Genomic DNA, 20,532 nt, shown 5'->3' with positions numbered 1-20,532 from the left:
AACACTGAGGGGCGCTGTTGCGACTGGGGGACACAAAAAAAAAAAAAAACAAAAAAAAAAAAAAAAGTTTTTTACTTTGTCATTTTTTGTCGCTGGCAAGTGTCTGGTATAATCATTGACCCTGCCGCATAGGTATCCCCACCTGATCCCCTCAAGGTGGCCGCAGGACCCTCCAGTACCCCACTTGTTTTTAATGCATTATCGGCAGTTTTGGAGTCTTTGGTATCCGGGGTGGAGGTGGCCTGTCAGGGACGGGGGTCAAGAAGCGACCCCCGCCTACCCCTATTGTTTATCAGATACTTCAGATACGGATTCGAAGCTGGTCAATGCAGTTGCAGGTCCCTCTTAGGGGGCTGTTGTCTCAGGTAATATCTCCTCAGCAGTGAGGAGCACGTTTCTGCCTCCGCCATAGCACAAGAGTGGTGGATGCACTAGTTGTGTCCGTCCGGGAAACCTTTAGTCTTGAGGTTACCCCGGCAGAGGTAGCTGAGACTGTGATTCCTTTTTGGTACTTGTTAGCCTACCAAAAGGGCGAAGGATTTTCCTTTACCCAAATGGGGTCGTTTTGAAACGAACCCCTGTTATTTCCAAACGCATGGCTAGGTGCTATCCGTTTGAGGAATTCCTCTTTATAGGATAGACGGTACCACCTGCTGTCTTGCCACAGACTGTTAGGATAAAAGGACCTCGTAACTAACGAGGACCTTCCTTTTCTGCTCATAAAGAGTTGTTCGTTCCGCGAGGGCGGGCGATAAGGCGAAACCCTCCAAAGCCCCTTTAGAGGGGTTTCAAAGGGCGCTGGTCGGCTAAACAAAAAGTCCGGCTCAGCCAAGCCTGAAGATACAGCCTGATGCACCCCTACCCATCTCTGGGGTGGGGGGGATGTCTTCACCGGTTTCTGGAGGACACAGGATCGAGTTTCGATCACTTCCTCCGGTGCGATTCTTCCCTTCTAACATTGAACGGTTTCAGGGGTTCTATTCGAACCTATTCACAATGCCGAGGAAAGAGGGCAAGGTGCGTCCAAATCTGGACTTGGGAAGAAATAGAGTCCATCCGTACAGTGGTGGCCTCCCTGCATCAGGGGGATTTCCTGGCGTCCATAGACATTTAGGAGGCCTATCTTTATATCCCCATCATCGCAGGACATCAGCGTTTTTTTTTGCTTTCCCAAAGATCATCCCTGGTTCCCACCAGGAGACTGAACTATCTGGGCCTAAGGTTGGATACATCCTGGGCAAGAGAGTTTCTCCTTGCGGAGAAACTCCAGAAGGTTCAGTCAACGATTCGGATGTTGCTGTCCGTCAATTGGCTGGGACTGATGGTGGCCTTCTTAGAGGCAGTACCGTATACCCAGTCTCATACCCGAATTCTCCTGAAGGAGATTCTTTTTTAATGGAATCAGAATTCCGATTCCCTGGACAATCGGATCCGGTTGAGCGAGAGGACCAGGAAGTCTCCGATGCTCAACCAGGGGAAGTCCTTTCTTCCGATAGTATCCAGATTACCAATAAGGGTATCGGAACTGAGAGCGATCAGATTTTGTCCGATTTACTGGATCGAGCAGCCCGATTCGGATCCAATCGCATATGGCCTCTTCATCCAGAGGTTTTTCACTAGCTGTCCCGTCATTGGGACATCCCGGATGTGGATCTGTTGGCACCTTGGCTTAACAGGAAGGTGCGGAGGTTTGTAGCTCGCGCCGCGATCCTCTAGCGGACGCAGCAGAAACGCTGATCGCCCCGTGGGGGCAGTATCAGCTACGGCATGCCTTCCATCCTCTCAAGTTGCTGCGGGAACTTCTTCGCAGGATAGAGGTGGAGGGAATTCCAGTTATTCTGGAAATTCCGGACTGACCTCGTCGAGCCTGATACGCCTACTTGGTGAGGCTAGTCGCGGACGCTCCTTTGAGACTTCCTCTCAGGGAGGATTTGCGGTCTCAGGGACCGATCTTCCATCTTGCTTTACAGTCGCTGGCTTAATGGCCTGGCCATTGAGACCCAGGTACTGAAGGACAAGGGAGTGTCAGCTTCAGTTATTCCTACCTCCAGTTAAAGCAAGGAAAGCGACTTCCAGCACATGGAAGTCTTATATTGCATGGTGTGAATCTATTGGATTTCCCCCACATACCTATTCAGTGACCCGAATTTTGGTCTGTCTGCAACAAGGGGTTGGGCAGAAACTATCCTTGAGCACGATCAAGGGTCAGGTTTTCGGCGTTAGCAATCTTCTTTCAAGAAACCTTTGCCTAATCATTGGTGCGGAATTTCATCCAGGGGGTGCGACATCTGGCTCTGCCAGTGCGCGCACCCTTACCGCCTGGGATCTTAATTTAGTGTGGTCGGTTCTTCAGAAACTTCTCTTTGAAGATATTAGGGAGATTCCCTTGCTTACATTATCCCAGAAGGTGGCCTTCTTGGTGGCCATTACTTCTGTACGCAGGGTGTCAGAACTGGCCGCATTATCTTGTCGTTCCCCATATCTGGTGGTTCATAGGGATAAGGTGGTTCTTCTTCCGAATCCATCCTTCCTTCCTAAAGTGGTTTTCAGAGTTTTTCATCTGAATAAAAGTATTGTGTTACCTTCCCCGTGTCCTAAGACTAGCCATCCTTGGGAGTTTGCATTACACTCCTTGGATAGGGTTCAGAAGGATACACTTGACTACTACGAACTTGTTTTCATAAGACGGACTCACTTTTTGTGATCACGGATAGCCCTTGAAGGGGGTTGCCTGTGTCTGCCGCGACCATATCTACATGGATCAGTCAGACGGTGGTACAGGCTTATTCTATTAAGGGTCGGAATCCTCCGTTCCCTGTTAGGGCGCACTTCACTCGAGCGCTCAGTACTTCCTGGGCCTATCGCCATCAGGCGTCAGTGGTCCAGGTATGTAAGGCGGCCACCTGGTCGTCGGTACATACCTTTACAAAATTTTATAAGATTGATGTGATGGCATCGGCGGATGCCTCATTTGGCCGCAAGTTTTTGCAGGCCGCAATTTGAGGAGACCGCTGGTCTACCTCGGGGGGTTTTTTTCTGTTGAAAAATTTTTGTTGAGTCTCATCATTGAGGATGAGCATTGTAAACTTCTAGTTGGCACCGGTTGGGCCTTCTAGATTGGATTTGATTTCCATTTTCCCACCCCTCATTTGTGGTACTGCTTTGGGACGTCCCGAGGGTGTTGAATCACCGAGGACTACGTCTGTCAATGAGCGATAGAGAAAAATGGATTTTTGTAAAATCTTACCGTAAAATCCTTTTCTCTTAGCTCATTGAGAGACGTAGTACCCGCCCCTCTGTTTTTGAGTTGGGTTGGGTTAAATTCTCTAAACACTGCTTTGTGACATAAGTGATTTGCTGTAGCAGGAAGTGAGAGGATATACCCTCTGGGACTGCCCCTAGGGTGTGGCCAGAATGTTTTCTTTCCTGTCTAGTCCTACTCCTGTAGAGGGCAGCATAACCCGAGGGTGTTGAATCACCGAGGACTACGTCTGTCAATGAGCGATAGAGAAAAGGATTTTACGGTAAGATTTTACAAAAATCCATTTTTTTGTTGCAGGGGGCTGCTCAAATCCTGATTTTGTATTTGTGCAGATTTCTGGAAAAATCAATAAGCCAATCACACAAGCAGGGAATGACATTTCTGGGGGGCGTTCTGTAAACCATCTGTGTACAGAATACCTTCAGGTTGCCATATTGCATTGCATTTTACAGAAAATTGCAGCGCTGCAGATTGAAAAGGAAAGGAAAACTTTATATTTCAATGTTTTTATTGAAAGTTGGAAAATACAAACTGTAGAAAATGTAACATGAAAGGACACATACATTTCTCAGGTATTCACAACAATAGGAACACATATACATTAATTAATAGATAAAGTGAGAATAAATGACTTGAGAGGCCCCTATAGCTCACCCACTCAGCGCTATGGAAGCGGATGATATGTTGCCACAATCCACAATAATTAAAATATAATAAATAAAATTATAAGATTTATGCAGCAGCTGCTATCAGTGGAGAGCATATATTATAAAGGTGTGTATATAATTCAAACAACAGTATTCCCCTGTCCAAATATATAAACACTAGCAGCGCATGTAGGACTCAGTCTCTAAAAGTCCAAAAGCTCAAAGCAATGAGCTAAACACTCATCTAAATGCCAATAATGCAGTCTTTAGTATAACTGGTGAATCCCTCTTCAGTGCTTGATATGATATAGTGTGCACCTTCACCGCACCTCTGTGGACCCCCTTGGTAGTGCTCACGTACCCTCAGGTCATGTACATAGCGCCTCACAGGATGATACTTGGCAGAACTCCCAGGACCAGTCCCTTTTAAACAGCAGCGGACCACAGACCACCCGTCATGGACAGCAACCGATCCTCCAGATATCTCCCAATCGCAGCAATGACCTACAATTACAAGGGGGAGCTCATAGTGTATACCGCATAGAAAAGCTTTATTGCATTCAATGATCCATAAAATCCACTCACATTTTTTATATAAAATCACAGCATAATAAAAGAAGGCACCCTCGCAGCTGCACGATCCTACACCGCTTACGATTCACGTACTGACCGCAGCTCGGTACCAGCCAGTGGACTTCCGGGTACCTGGGTGTGACGTCCTTAGGGCGTGAGCACGCGGTTACCCCGGCAACCCTGAGCATCTGACGTCACACCCAGGTACCCGGAAATCCGCTGGCTGGTACCGAGCCGCAGTCAGTACGTGAATCATAAGCGATGTAGAATCGTGCAGCTGCGAGGGTACCTTCTTTTATTATGCTGTGATTTTTATATAAAAAATGCGAGTGGATTTTATGGATCATTGAATGCAATAAAGCTTTTCTATGCGGTATACACTATGAGTTCCCCCTTGTGATTGTATGTCATTGCTGCGATTGGGAGATATCTGGAGGATCGGTTGATGTCCATGACGGGTGGTCTGTGGTCCGCTGCTGTTTAAAGGGACTGGCCCTGGGAGTTCTGCCAAAAGAAAAAGCAAATGCAAACACCAAAAACACATTGGTGACATAAAATGACTGAATATTTAAGGGTGAGACTCCGGAGTATCTGCTGAGAAACTGTGTAGTGACTCAATCTCAAAGTAAAACATAGGAGGCCCCAATGTCAGCAAGAACAGTGTACAAAATTGGAGTCACAGAGGAAAAGGATAAAAAAATAAAAAGGGGGTGGGGTGGATAAGTTGAGGGGGAGGGAGGAGAGGAGAAAAAATGGATAAGAAACTAAAAATAGGAAAGAAAAGTGGTCATCGCCCGGCTCTTATCAGGTGTGTGCACAAGTGGATGCTATATTATTATTAATTATTATATAATATTCCCACAAAAGTGGAGTTACTCTATAATAGCTCATTAAAAGGTAAAATAACAAACCCAGTTTTTGCTGCAATATTCAGCTTAAGGCCAGAGATTTACCCAAACAGGTCTAATTCAGGTACTTAAAAGATAACTAAACATAAGAGCAAAAGGGCAATATATTGCCGCCTGTAATCCCTATATGTGGTGGCTTTTTTTTTTTTTTTTTATTCAAGCACAGCTATCGTCTGTAACTAGTAATTGCCCTGCCCCCCCATGTAAAGGAGATGAAGTGATAAAGACATGTTTGTATTTAAAAAAAAAAGGCTTTTTTGATTTAAAAGTTAAAATGAAGAATTACATTTTAGAATTACATTTTAAAATACATTTAGTAATGTATTAAATATTACAGTGCATTAGTTTGTGTCATTTATCTGCCTGGCAGTCAGCTTTAATTATTGAAAGCTACACTGTTCATATGTATGGTTTGTTTTGCCATATTTTGCTAGAATATACTAATTTTGTTTTTTACAACCTTATTAGGTTCAATCTTACTAAATAGTTTGATGCAACAGTCACATTCTGGAGGTCCATTTGGTTTGTACCATCTCCTTAGTGGTAACTTAGATGTTCTCCAAGGATCACCTGTGCGTAGAGGTCATACAAGCAAGTGAGTAGATTTTTACTGATGGGTTAATTGAATTCTAATAACAGCGGGGCTTCCGTGACAGATCAGAGCGATTGGTTGGTCAAATCAGTCAAATGTCGACACTGACCAATCAGAATCACTCTAATCCATCCCAGAAGCCCTAAAGAAAGGGGGGGAAGAAGGAGGACTTGAAGTCACCAGACCACTGCACTGGCTGCATGGGAACTGACAGCTAATCACCCACGAAGGTAAGTGCAGCAGGGACCGAATGGGTCCAGAGGGTGCGGGGTAATCAACTTTTTCTTTTTTTTTCTGAAAAGGTGACTATACACTTTAATTCATAATAACAACTTAAATTCTGTTCATATGTTTACAACTTTTAGAACTTTACCAACTGTGAGTCATTTAAAACATTGCTAAATGTCACTTATGGTATTGGTTAAGCAGCCAGGTGACAATCTGCATATTCTTCTCTCTTCCACCGGCCTCTCCAGTTTTCTTTTACAGGAGGGGGCTTAAAATTGGCCTGATATTCATTTGCTGAATTTTTACACTACTGAAAATCTATTAAACATCAGTATAGCTGGATGAATTAATCCCTAAACTGAAACATTAACTTTTTTATTTGAAGATAAGTAAGTAATATGGAAATAGAAATTAAAGGACTTCTGTGGCTGGTAACAAAGAGCAGAACCAACTGTAAACCATGTTTTCTATCGACTTAAAGCCTAACTCCAACTTTTAGTGAGCTTTAAATAGTTTGTTTGGACCAACAAACACTTTTCTTCACTAACATATGCAGCAACTGTCCGTGTTGTTTGGAGTGTATGTAGCCTCAGGTACATACAGGTTACAGAACCATGTTCCAGCCACGGGAACAAGTACTTCCCATCCTGCTCACAGAACAAAATTTAGTTAGGCCGAGCACTGCTCAGTCATTCACAGGTAGTTTTGTATTTTCTGAATTGATTTAAGGCTTCCTCTGATTAGCTTAGGTGGAGGACTTCACAATCTCTGCCTCAGCCAATCAAGGAACTTTGTATTCATGCAAATTATACATAGTTTCCGGTAAAGCAGCGCTTTGCCTGGTGCAATTTTGTTCCAGAAGCGAGATGGGAAGACCTCTGTCAAAACACAGCAATGTATACAGTATGTAGTTAAGTCTAAATACAGTGCTGACAGTGGCTGCATGTATTAGTGAAGGAAATAGTTTGCTTGGACAAGCTTGGCCCAAACAAACTTTTCAAATTAAATAAAACATGGATTTTTCACAGGTGTTTGTTGCTAATCTACTTCTGAAAATGGTAATTCTGTTAGTATCTTAGTGGGACTCTGGCATAAATAGAGTAATCAACACAAAGCAAGTATGCGCATCAGAATTTCTGTCTTCAGTTGCTGCACACTTGTTTTGCATGTTGTAACTGAGAAATCATTGACGCCAAGAAAGCCAAGATCCGCTATGACAGCACATGCATTTCTGTAAAAGAAAAATGTATTTTAAAGAGAGGAGGGAGTAAAACTTTACAGGGTGGTTAGTCCAGAATTGCAAATTAGCTTCCTTAATTTTGCTAAGGATCAGTCTTAATTTTTATAATGCACAATGACAGTAGTAACAGTTATTTACGGTATGCAGGGGTCTTCGATAATATCTTTTCAGGGTTTCAGCAAACAGGTGTTTCTTCTTTACCTATTCCTTTTAAATTCCTTGTAATTGGTGTATGCAAGTGATGTTACAGAAGACCTAAAAAAAAAAAAACTTGCATATATTCTCCCTTGCTTTACCTGACCTTTTTCACATGTATAATACTAGTATTTTTGTATTTTTAAGCACCTCAGGAAAATCTATTTCTGGTACACTGTCCTCCACTCAGTGTCTTGCTTTGAAAGATGCGCAGAAATTGGCCATCACTGGACTAAACTCCATTGCATTGGGTGACCACTTGAAAGAGCAGAAAATGGTTACACAAATCCATAGGGGAATGCAAAATCTCAATAAAATGTCCCAAATTCCAGGAGCCGTGCTCATACTGCCTCTAGTGGAGTTTCATATTGCTGCTTACTGTCTGGCTTTGCAGCCACTTGAGAAATCCGGAGTGAGTTCATCTGATCAACCTTTGACATCCTCCAGCACGGATCATAGCATCATTTCCACTGTTGAGGATGTAATATCTTGTCTTAGTGAACCTGCACTGGCTTCCCTTGAAATCCTTTATTACCTGGTATTTTACAGTCTAGACGTAGTAGAGACTTTACTGCTGACCAACGAGGAGAAACGGACACAAATTTCTTTCAATCCAGAGGTTGAGTTAGAACTTAACTCTTCAAGAAATGAAAGGTTGGACAGTGATAAGCAAAATCAGCATCCTTTATTTAAAAATATTATATTCCTCTTATCATCCTCTATTTTGACATCTAAGAGAGATCTGGTCCGGGAACAAGCTCTCCGAGTTTTGGTAAAATTGGCGGAAAACTCTAATGAAGAAATGTTGTCTAGGTATGTTTTTTCAGTATTAATCGAAGTGCCTGTCCACATGTTAAATCTACATGCTTCCTCTAGTGTCCAGGAGCCATGACTGCAAGAAAATAGGCTTATTCCTAGTGACCGCTACTGCCCTGTGCTTCAGTTGTAACTTTTAGGGTAAAAAAGTTTGTTTTTAATGGTTGCTTTTTTTTTTTTTTTTTGAGCTTCGTCTGATACCACACCCAGCTAGCTATTTAATTGCTGACAGCTACATACTAAAAGTACAAAAATAACATTAGGAATTATATGCATACTGCTCAGCTGCGTATGGTGGATGAAGCCAAATGTGTTGCCAGTGAGAGGGGGATATGGTTAAATAAAAACCTAAGCCTCATTTGCTCTGGGTCAAGCATGTGGAGTGCACAGAGTGCAGAGCAGACGAGTAATGCCAAAGTGCCGAGTGCTCTGAAACTCTTCCTCGGATCTGTGCTACACATGGCTGACAGGTGGTGGGCAGACACAGGAGGCAGCGGCAGCAAAATTCACGTATAAAAAAAAAAAAAAACCTGGCAAACTGGGACGGATGGCAACCTTATTAGATGGTACTTGCATATCAGCATCGGAAACTGTATTAGACATCCTATAGGTCTAGCAAACTTTTCTCTATGAATTTAGTTGTGAAATTATTCTTCTGCAACAGTAGCATGGCATTAATGTAATTTATTAACGATGCAATATATTTTCTACAATACTTGACTCGGCTAGCTCCACTAATTTTAGACTACTTCAGGCCAACTTTTGCAAACAGCTATAGATCAGAGGTTTCTTTCAGACTTGCATATGAACTGAACTGAATGAGAAGGGATGCATGGTGTTTGATATTCTACTTTGTGTAAAGGGAAAACATTGGGGTCAGAAATATTAAAGTGATATTAAAGGGCTGTTTTTATTTTTAAATAACAAACATGTCATACATACCTGCTCTGTGCAGTGGTTTTGCACAGAGCAGCCCCAATCCTCTTCTCAGGTCCTCCGCTGGCTCCTCCTGCTGCTTGACCAGTGCCCCCAATAGCAAGCCACTTGCTATGGGAGCACTGGTGCGTGCTTAAAAAACAAGGAGCTGGGGGGCACACCCTGAACATGCATTTCTAAAACTGGTGCAGCTATGAACCAAGCAACATGCATATTTACAGAGAATAGCGCACACATGCAAAATAAATGAATATCAAATATAAAGGCAATCAATAAATTAAAAATGGGGATTTATGCCTCGTACACACGTACCGATCGTCGGCCGACCGATCGGCCGTCTTTTGTCCAGGGCTGTCCTGTCCGCTGAAAAGTGCAAAAGACTGCACACGAATTTTGTCGGCCAACATCAGCCGACTGCAGAAGTGATGTCATGTGATGGTTAACTTTCCCTGTGTTTTTTCTTCTCTGAGCATGCCCAGTCTTGCAAATCTGCTGATTGTCGGCCGAATTCTGTACTGACTGGCGAACAATCGGGCGTTCTGGTGTTGGCCAACAAAAATTTTAATGCCTGCACGACAGATTATTTTCGGCCGAAAGTGCGCTGTCGGCTGTCGGAGGCATCATACTAACAAGCCTACAATCGGCCGATCGGTCGTCGGCCGAATATTTACGGCCGACAATCAGTACGTGTGTACGGGGCATTAGTCCCACCATATGGCCATATCGTGCTCAAGCACACCACTACGTCAAAGTACCCCATTGTCAGTGGGTCCTACACTATCCATAATAGGAAGGATGAATCCAGTATCTAAACCATTGGAGATACTACTCCTTACTGGGAGAGATGTGCGACTGCACTATAAGGGACTCCTCCTATATCTACTTGCTAGTGGACACTGATAAGGTACAGGTGTGGGAGGGTGGGGTGCGTGCTTGCTCCCAAGCCCCGCTCTATGCATCCAGTGCATGGAGAGAGCCACAGCTCGGCCATATCACAAAGCAATGGCTCACGCTCCTCCGTCTCCGCTAATGAGGAGGGAGCGAGACCTGGGACAGCTGAGACTCCAATGCACATCGCTAGATCAAGATGGGGCCCAGGTAAGTATTAGGGGGTGCTGTGACAGGAGCAGCACCTGGAAGATAAAAAAAACCTTCGGCCTTTACAAACCACTTTAACTGCTTCACATCCACGCTACAGCCTATATACGGCTGCAGCGCGGACTCGAATTTTCGGGAGGCCATTTTTAAACGGCCTCCCAGTGACACGCCCACCGCGCGCTCCCGCGAGCGCGCAGCGGGGAGAATCTGTGTCGGCCGTGTCCCTTGGACACAGCCGATCACAGATTGTGGTGAATGGCCAATCACAGCAGCCATTCACCACGTGATCGGGCCGTCCAATGAGCGATGATCTCATATGTAAACATATGAGATCATCTCTCATCGCCGGCGCTCCTTCCTCACACAGAGCCTGCAGTGTGAGGAAGGAGAGGGAGCCTCACAGCGCCGGGGACACAGAGACATGTAATCAGGGCACTGATCACCAGTGCCCTGATTACTAAAAGGTAAAAAAACATACACAGTGCCCCCCCATCAGTGCCCACAGTGCCCGCCATCAGTGTCCCCCATCAATGCCTACAATCAGTGCCCATAGTGCTGCCAGTCAGTGCCCATCAGTGCCTGCTCATCTAGGCACGGATAAGCACTGACTGGCAGCACTATGGGCACTGAGTGTGGGCACTGATGGTGCTGCCCATCAGTGCTCATCACTGCCGCCCATCAGTGCTCATCAGTGCCACCCATCAGTGTCCATCAGTGCCATCCGCCAGTGCCCATCAGTGCCACCTCTCAGTGCCCATCAGTGCCGCCCATCAGTGCCGCCTCTCAGTGCCCAGCAGTGCCACCTCTCAGTGCCCAGCAGTGCCGCCTATCAGTGCCACCTATCAATGCCGCCTATCAGTGCTCATCATTGCGGCATATTAGTACCTCCTCATCAGTGCCCATAAGTGCCACCTCATCAGTGCCCATAAGTGCCACCTCATCAGTGCAGCCTATCAGTGCCCATCAGTGCCGCCTCATCAGCGCACATCAGTGAAGGAGAAAAATTTATTTTCAAAATTTACTCGCAGAAAATAAGAAAAACTTTTTTTTTTCCAAACTTTCTGTCTTTATTCTTTTTTTTTTTGTAAAAAATAAAAAACCCAGAGATGATTACATACCACCAAAAGAAAGCTCTATTTGTGTGAAAAAAAATTATAAAAATTTCATATGGGTACAGTGTAGCATGACCGCGCAATTGTCATTCAAAGCGTGAGAGCACTGAAAGCTGAAAATTGGCCTGGATGGGAAGGGTGTTTAAGTGCACAGTAGGCAAGTGGTTAAGGTGACACGAAGCTCTAGTTTTTAAAAAAATATTAAATTTAGGTGTGTGTTCTTAACTCAATCCGTTCAGCCTCCTCAAAATCTGCAAATTGGTTTTCTCTTTCGTTCATTGATGAACACAGCTTTTGATCATCTTAACCATTGGGTTATACTGCCCCCTACAGGATTAGACCACTAGGCAGAAAAAGAGTCTGGCTACACCTATGGGCAGTCCCAGGGGGTATACTCCTTCTCTCTGCTATAGGTACTCAGGTTTTTCTTTCCTAGTCAGGAGCTAGTTCCTTGCTGAGGTCTCTGGTCCTGACAATTTTTTCCAGCGATCAGCTGTGGGGGGGGGGGGGGGGCTTCCCTGATGGGAGCTCCTTCCTGGGGCCCCCTTCCTTCCTTTGATGTTTTCTGAGGCCTACGGATCCCTCCTGGGTCCCTGGGAGTCTTGTGGAGCCGCACAGGGCCGCCAATTTCTTGTAGTCTGTGTGCTCAATGCACAGCGGCCCTGTTTGTGTAGTCTGGTGGCCATTTTGCGGTGGTTTGCCTTTGAAAATAGCAGCGGCCATGACAGTGGAGCCCTCTGGGCGGTAATTTTTTCGGTGGGAGCCCCTCCTTATCCCCTGGTGCTGACCCATGGATCTTTTCACTTTCTGGTCACTGCACATGGAGTGCAGATTATCCTGGTGGATACAGGTGCCTGTTTCTGCTGGGTGGTGTGTCTGGTGGGATCCTCTCCCTCTCTGCTGAGGATCGATTAGGTGCTCTGTTATGGCAACCGGGTGGTGCTGCCGGAGCAGTGGGGGTGTCCCTTTTAGCAATGTTTTTTTTTTTTTTTTTTTTTTTTTTGCACCTTTTTTTGTGAGGTCCCTCATGGGAGTCTTTGAAGCACATTTCCCCACCTGATCCTCTCTCAGAGGCTGCGGGGCCTTCCGGGTCCCAAACATCCATTGATGCACTGACGGCGGACCTGGAGTCTATTGTGTCCCGGGTGGAGGGGATTTTTGGGCGACGGGCTAGCAAAAAGCGCACCCCTCATCCTTCCCTGCCTCATCTGCCTTCTCAGATCCTGAATCTGATTCGGCTGCCATGGACGTGGGTCACTCTGCTGGTGTCTGCGACCATGTGCCCTGAGTTCTCAGAAAGAGAGAATGATTCCTCCACTCCTGTAGCCACGCACGAAAAGACACTGGTGGATGCTCTGATTGTATCTGTGCATGAGACCTTAAAAATGGGGGATGCAGCTGAAGCTGCAATGGAGGCGTCGGTTCCCTTTGGCACTCACAAGCCACCCCGAGAGGCAAAGGTGTTTCCTTTACCCTCCTCCTATTTTGACAGAATTTTTGCAAAAGAGTGGGAACGACCAAAACAAGGCAACCATAATTCCGGTGGAAGAGTCCCCGGCCTTTAAGGACCCAGCTGACAGGTAGGCGGAGGCTGTGGCCCGCAATATGTACACTGTGGCTGGTTCGGAACTGAGGCCGGTATTTACCATTGCACTAGTGTCGCAAACTGTGACCGAGTGGGCTTTTTTACGCCGTGACCTGGAGTGGGAGCAGCTCCCCCCTGCCTTTGCTGAGCTGGGAGACCAGTTGGTCCAGGGGCTGCAGTTTATCTGTGATGCCCCTTTGGATGTGGCTCCCCTAGTCAATAGGCTCTCCATTTCAGCAGTGGTCCTTCAGCCTATTTGTTTGGCTCAAATGCTGGTCTGCGGACCAGACTTCTAAAATGGCCTTGACTGATCTTCCTTTTCAAGGAGATTGTCTGTTTGGAGCTACCCTGGATGACATTATTAAGGGTCTCACAGAGGGGAAGAGTACTTTTCTTCTGCAGGCTAGTAAGGGCAAGGACCCTTGTCGTAGACATGGGCAATCCTTCTTGGCTCATACGTTTTTTTGTCCCCCCGGGGCGACTGACAAGGGATCAAAGCCTTTCAGGGCCGCCTCTGGTTGATCCAAGCAAACTTGGTCTGGCAAGTCGAGAGCGGGCTTTTCCAGACCCGCAGACAAGGCTCCTTGAGCATGAAGGTGCGTCCTCACCCGTATCGGGGGTGGGGGGAAGTCTTCACTGGTTTCCAGACCTGTGGACTTCCTTGGTACAAGACAAGTGGGTCTACAAAGTCATATGGTCCAGCTACAAGATCGAGTTTTGTTCTTACCTCCGGAAAGATTCTTTCCTTTCAACTATTTTTTTACTCAAACCTGTTTACAGTTCCCAGTAAGGAAGGCAAGGTGCATCCAGTTCTGGACCTCAAGGCGCTGAACTGCTTTATATGGGTGCAGAAGCTCAGAATGGAGTCCATTCGCATGGTGTTGGCATCCCTGCATCAGGGGGATTTTCTTGCCTCTATCGACATTAAGGACGCTTACCTTCACATTCCAATATGTGCCGGTCACCAGCGCTTCCTCCACTTTGCCAAGGGAGAGGAGCATTATCCGCTTTTGGCGTTACCCTTTGGTCTCGCCTCGGCTCCTCTGGTCTTCACAAAAGTGTTAACCCCCGGTGCTAGCATTGTTACTCCAAAGGGGGATTGCGGTACTGGGCTACTTGGATGACCTCATCCTGCGAGCGGAGTCTACTAGTGCTCTGGTGGAAAACCTGGAGATCACCATACGAACTCTGATGGAATTCGGCGGGATTCTGAGTTTTCAGAAGTCTGCTCTGGTTCCATCTACAAAGCTGAACTATCTGGGTCTGACTCTGGACTTGTCCTTAGCCAGAGTGCTCCTTCCTCTGAACAAACTCCAGGCTGCAATTCGTCTTCTATGTCCAGCAGATGGTCATCCCTCTGGACTTGCATGCGGGTGCAGGGCCTGATGGTGTCTACTTTCGAGGCAGTTCCATTTGCACAGTTCCGTACAAGGTCCCTGCAAAGGGAGATTCCGGGCAAATGGGACAAGAATTCGCAGTCTCTGAACAATCAGATCCGGGGAACAAAAGAGTCCCTGATATGGTGGCTTCGTTCTCCGGTGCTTAAGCTGGGCAAATCCTTCCTCCCCTTGTATTGGACAGTGGTTACCACAGATGCAAGGCTTTCCGGGTGCGGAGGCATCCTATGCAAAAATTCTGCTCAGGGGGTCTGGACACTGGAAGAGTCCAGACTACCGATCAATGTCCTGTAACTCTAAACGATCAGTCTGTGTCTGGAACATTGGACGGATCGTCTTCAGGGATGTTCAGTGCGCATTCAATCGGACAATGCCACGGCTTTTGTCAATCACCAGGGGGAACAAGGAGTGTCCTGGTGGCTCTGGAGGTAGCCGGCATTCTAAGGTGGGCAGAATGTTTAGTTCTAATCCTCTCCACCATACACATTACTGGGGTGGAAAACCGGCAGGTGGATTACCTCAGTCCGCAGGCGTTGGACCGAGGGTAGTATTCCCTTCATCCGGAGGTGTTTCATCAGTTGTGTCTCGGGGGGGCATCCCCGTGGTGGATCTGTTGGTGTCTCTGAAAGGTGCAGAGGTTTGTGGCTCGGTCACGGGATCCTCTGGTGGACGCCACAGACACACTAGTGGTGTCCCTATTGTCTGATTTACGCTTTCCCCCCTCTCAAGCTTCTGCCAAGACTTCTACGCAGGATCGAGGCAGAAGACGTACATCACATGGTGGGAGTCTCTAGGGGTTCATCCTCGCTATTTTCGGTGGTTTGAATCTTGACCTTCCTTCAACATGGGGTTGAGCAGAAACTGGCCTTGAGTACTATCAAGAGCCAGGTATCCGCCTTTGCGGTCTTCTTTCAAAGGCCCATGGCCACACACTCCCTAGTGCGTACCTTTCTTCATGGAGTTTGGCACTTGGCTCCTCCAGTGTGGTTTCCGTTGTCGCCTTGGGACCTCAATTTTGTGCTCTCAGTCCTCCAGAAGCATCCTTTTGAGAATCTTCGGGAGATTCCCTTGCTTTCGCTGTCCCAGTAGGTGGCCTTTTTTGGTGGCTATCGCCTCTGCGCGCAGGGTGTTGGAATTGGTGCCGTGATCCTGTCGTTTACCTTACTTGGTGGTCCACAATGATAAGGTGGTTCTTCGCCCCTGTCCATCGTTCCTTCCAAAGCTTGTCTCTGATCCATTTGAATGAAGACATTGTGTTGCCTTTCCTGTGTCGCAGGCCAAATCATTTGAAGGAAATTGCCTTGCATGCCTTGGATGTGGTCCAGGCAATTAGGGTGTACCTGGCAGCTATGGAATCTCTTAGGAAGTCAGACTCACTGTTTGTGCTCATAGATGGGCCTTGGAAAGGGTTGTCCCCTTTCTCTGTGACCATTTCCAGATGGATCAGACAGACAGTGATTCAGGCCTATTCCTGTGTTTCTCCAGAAAGAGGCAGAGCACTGCACGGAGCACCAGATGACGTCATCTGCAATCGATTCGGCCGACTCTCAGCATCGATGCAGGATCACGAATGTCTGAATCGTGATGCATTGTTTCTGTGATTTTATTCAACACCCCTAATATTTATTTCATCTTGTTAGGCAAAACACTGGGGTTTATTTACTAAAACTGGAGAGTGCAAATCTGGAGCAGCTCTGCATAGAAACCTTTAGGCTTCCAGGGTTTTTTTTGTCAAAGCTTAATTGAACAAGCTGAAAATAGAAGCTGATTGGCTACCATGCACAGCTGATTCTGATACTAGTGTGTGTGTGTGTGTGTGTGTGTGTGTGTGTGTTTTTGTTTTGTTTTTTCAATTAGAAATGTGTGGTAGGTTTTCAAAAACTTGTGTACAATTCTTACAACTTTTTTTTTTTTTTTTTTTTAAGATTTCAGGATTTGTTTACCTCTTCTGTGTTGCTTCAGTGCCTGTCTGCAAATTCTCCCCTTCCTATTGCTCTTAATGCTGTCAGACTGCTGTCTCTTCTTGCAGACCACAAAAAGCTGGTCAGTCTCTTCTGTTCTTGTTCAGGTAAGTGTCACATCTACACATGGCCAGCATATGTTATTTATGGGCTCAAATCGGATAATGGTTCTCACAGTTATCATAATAAGGTGTCTGAAACTTGCCTATATTGCCCCACAGCTACCAATCCATTTAACTTTGAAACTTGGTTATTGTAGTACACTACTGGCAGTTCAAATACGTAATTGATGATTTGAAAAATGAAGTAATGTTTGTACTATTTGTTTTTATTTTACTGTTTTTTTTTGTCCCACAGCCTTGATGGCCCTGACTCAGGTGACATATTACACCCATTTCGTATTCTATATAAGGTCTGAAATCCGAGAGGGATCACTCCTTCTTTAGCTAAACTCCAGTGATGGTGAACCTTGGCACCGCAGATGTTTTGGAACTACATTTCCCATGATGCTCATCTACACTGCAGAGTGCATGAGCATCATGGGAAATGTAGTTCCAAAACATCTGGAGTGCCAAGGTTTGCTGTCACTGCTGTAGACCATTTTGGATATATCTGGTTAACATGATTTTTTTTTATTAATTTTTTTTTTTTGTAGTAATATTATCTTCAGCATAATTTTATTAATTTCTTGTGCCTTTTAACCACTTGAACTCTAGAAGGTTTTAACCCTTCATGACTAGAGCTATTTATTTTTGTTATTCAGCACTATGCTACTTAAACTGGCAATTGCGTGGACATGCAACACTGTACCCAAATCAATTTGTCATCTTGCTGGAGTTTTTTACATATTGAAAAAGCGCATTTACCTTTTCTACTATGTGAGTGTATTTTTACTAGTTATAAATAAAAATTGGATTTTTGTCTTACCATAAAATCCTTTTCTCTGATGTACATTGACAGACACAGCTCCAAAATCTTCTAGACCATTGGGTTATGCAGCCCCCTACAGGAGTAGGACACTAGACAGGAAAAAGCTTTACCACGCCTATAGGGCAGTCCCAGAGGATATACTCCCACTTCCTGCTATAGGCACTCTGTTTTTTTCTGCCTAGTCAGGAGTAAGGACCTAGTTCCTTGCTGGGATCTCTGGTCCTAGCATTTTTTTCCTTTTTAAACTGATTTTTTTTTTTTTTTGCAAATCTGGGATTATCAGCGCAGACCCCCCCCCCTGTCAGAAGAGCCGCCTATTGGCTCTCCTTTACTCGCGCCCTGTCAGCGCGAATAAAGGAATGTCTGATAACCGCCACTTCCTGGTTATAATGTGATCAGCTGTGATTGGACACAGCTGATCACATGGTAAAGAGCCGTCATAGGCTCTCTACCAAGATCAGTGAGACAGTATGTCAGAGCGACCCACCGCACTACCGATCGCTCTGCTGTGCGCCCTCAGATGGCTTACCCTGCTGGATGTCACATGACGCCCAGTCAGGATAATAAAACCACCACCCAGCGGTCATTCTGCTATAGGCCAGGCAGGATGTGGTTAAAGACTCCTCACTACCTCTTCAAATTATCAGGCTATCCATGAACTGATCAATTTTTTTAAAATGTGATCATTGCTAATTGAATACATACTTCCACTCACATACATCCATGCATAGATTGGCAAACTACAGTGAGGGAAAAAAGTATCTGATCCCCTGCTGATTTTGTACGTTTGCCCACTGACAAAGAAATGGTCAGTTTTTATAATTTTAATGGTAGGTTTATTTGAACAGTGAAAGGCGCAGAATAACAACAAAAAAAATCCAGAAAACGCATTTCAAAAAAAGTTATACATTGATTTTCATTTTAATGAGTGAAATAGGTATTTGACCCCTTGGCAAAACATGACTTAGTACTTGGTGGAAAAACTCTTGTTGGCAATCAAGTCATTAAGGTTTCGAGGCTGACGTTTGGTTACTAAAACCTTCAGTTCCCGCCACATTTTTTCTGCAGGTTTAAGGTCTGGAGACTGGCTAAGCCACCCCAGGTCCTTAATGTGCTTCTTTATGAGCCACTCCTTTTGTTGCCTTAGTGGTGTGTTTTGGGTCATTGTCATGCTGGAATACCCATCCACGACCCTTTTTCAATGTCCTGGCTGAGGGAAAGAGGTTCTCACACAAGATATGACGGTACATGGCTCGTCCATCATCCCTTTTGATGCGATGAAGTTGTCCTGTCCCCTTAGCAGAAAAACACCCCAAAAGCATAATGTTTCCATCTCCATGTTTGACGGTGGGGATGGTGTTCTAAGGGTCATAGGCAGCATTCCTCTTCCTCCAAACACGGTGAGTTGAGTTGATGCCAAAGAGCTTGAGTGTGGTCTCATCTGACCACAACACTTTCACCCAGTTCTCCTCTGAATCATTCAGATGTTCAATAGCAGACTTCAAAAGGGCGTGTCCGAGCCACAGTGAGGCTTGAAGCGCAGCATGTGGTTGTATTCAATGGTTTCTTACGATCACAACTGAAAAACTGGAGAAAAATATTAAGGAGCACGAACCCTACACTGATCTGCTACATGCTTCTTGAGAGGTGATCTACTTGCATCGATTAAGCATTCTTTTCTCTAGCGCTCATTGACAGACGTAGTCCTCGGTGATACACCACCTTCGGGTTATGTTGCCTCCACAGGAGCAGGACTAGACAGGAAATTAAAAAGCTCTGGCCACACCCTAGGGGCAGTCCCAGAGGGTATATCCTCTCTCTCTCTGCCTCAGCAAATCAGTTATTTTCTGTCTAGTTAGGAGTAAGGACCTAGATACCTTGCTGGGATCTTAGGTCCTGGCAAGATTTTTTTCTTAAAGGATTTTTTAGACCGCTTTTTTTCTCCAGTGTTCCTGTGAGATCTTCAAGCAAGAAAGCTGAACTGGGCGACGGGCTGGATGTTGAGATCCGGTGGTCACCCCAGTTCAGCCTACGAGCGCGTGCAGGCCATAGCTCCGCGCTGGGTCGGCCGCGACAAAGTCCCATTAAAGGACTGACCCCGCGAGTTAAACGTCTCGCTGAAACGCCAAAGACCATGAGTCACGGCGTCCATATCGGTCGACAGCCCTCCCGCCCCGGTGGAGAGGGGTACTGTCAGGAGTTGGTGCCCGCCTGGTTCCGGTATGGTGAGTAGTATGTTCCCCCTTTTTCCCCTGACGGGTCTTGTGGTGAACGCGGGCCCCTCTCTGTATGGTAAGATAGAGTCCCTCTCTATCCCATAAATGACACAGATCCTCCTACTTTGAGTGTGATTTTATGTGCAAAAAGCCAGGAGGCTTGGTTTGGGAGCTAACAATCTAATTGTATACATGTTAAAAAGATTATAATCTGTGGCATTCTGGGAATCTTAAAGTGATAAGAATAAGCTACCTACCAGTCAGAAGCCACGGACATGTAGACTGCCTTCCTAATCAGATCTCCAGCTATTAGCAGGCCTCCCGAATGGCCATGCGGTCCGCCAGGGCCGGTACCGCCAACCACGCCAAATCCCCATGCAGAGAGAGTGTTGTGTGCCCTGCAGCACACCGCTATTCAGTACAGGCCGCCGCCATTTTTTTTGCTGGATCGCACGAGCCGCCATTTTGGCGTAGCCTCGTGTCTCCAGCATGGGGGCGGCCATGTTTGAGGTGATCCAAACACCTCGTGGAGCTAGGGGAGGCGCCGGAAGGCGTGCAGAGGGGCGGAGCCGCCTCCTTTCTTCCTGGGCAGCCAGCCAAAAGACTTCCTGTTTGTCAAGACAGCGCTGTAACCTGTTGCAGTTAAACTCTGAGCATCAAGTGGTGAGCCTGGGGGTCTATCTCTCTCTCTCTCTCTCGATCGATAGGGATCCCTAGCAGGTAACACTAAGGGGCTTTTTGTGGCGCTGGGGGTCTGAAAAAAAAAAAAAAAAAAGTTTTTTATTTTTGAATTATATTATCCAGGAAGTGACTGGAATTATCATGGACCCTGCCAC

The 20,532-nt window shown here is 45.9% G+C and overlaps 1 protein-coding gene across 1 annotated transcript in view; it reads left to right on the top strand.

The window, feature by feature from the left end:
* The window catches only part of ATRIP (ATR interacting protein), a 260,422-nt gene that overhangs the window by 125,430 nt on the left and 114,460 nt on the right, over positions 1-20,532 (top strand). Inside the window, exons 7-9 of the mRNA XM_082265110.1 lie at positions 5,859-5,985; positions 7,793-8,458; positions 16,515-16,657. Of these exons, the coding sequence (XP_082121236.1) occupies positions 5,859-5,985; positions 7,793-8,458; positions 16,515-16,657 (936 nt within the window). The remainder of the gene's footprint in view (positions 1-5,858; positions 5,986-7,792; positions 8,459-16,514; positions 16,658-20,532) is intronic.

This window comes from Pelophylax lessonae (genome assembly GCF_965119305.1).
Source record: "Pelophylax lessonae genome assembly, chromosome: 8".
Taxonomy (NCBI): Eukaryota; Metazoa; Chordata; class Amphibia; order Anura; family Ranidae; genus Pelophylax; species Pelophylax lessonae.
Note: the sequence above shows the minus strand (reverse complement) of the source record. Positions and strands in the feature narration are given on the sequence as shown.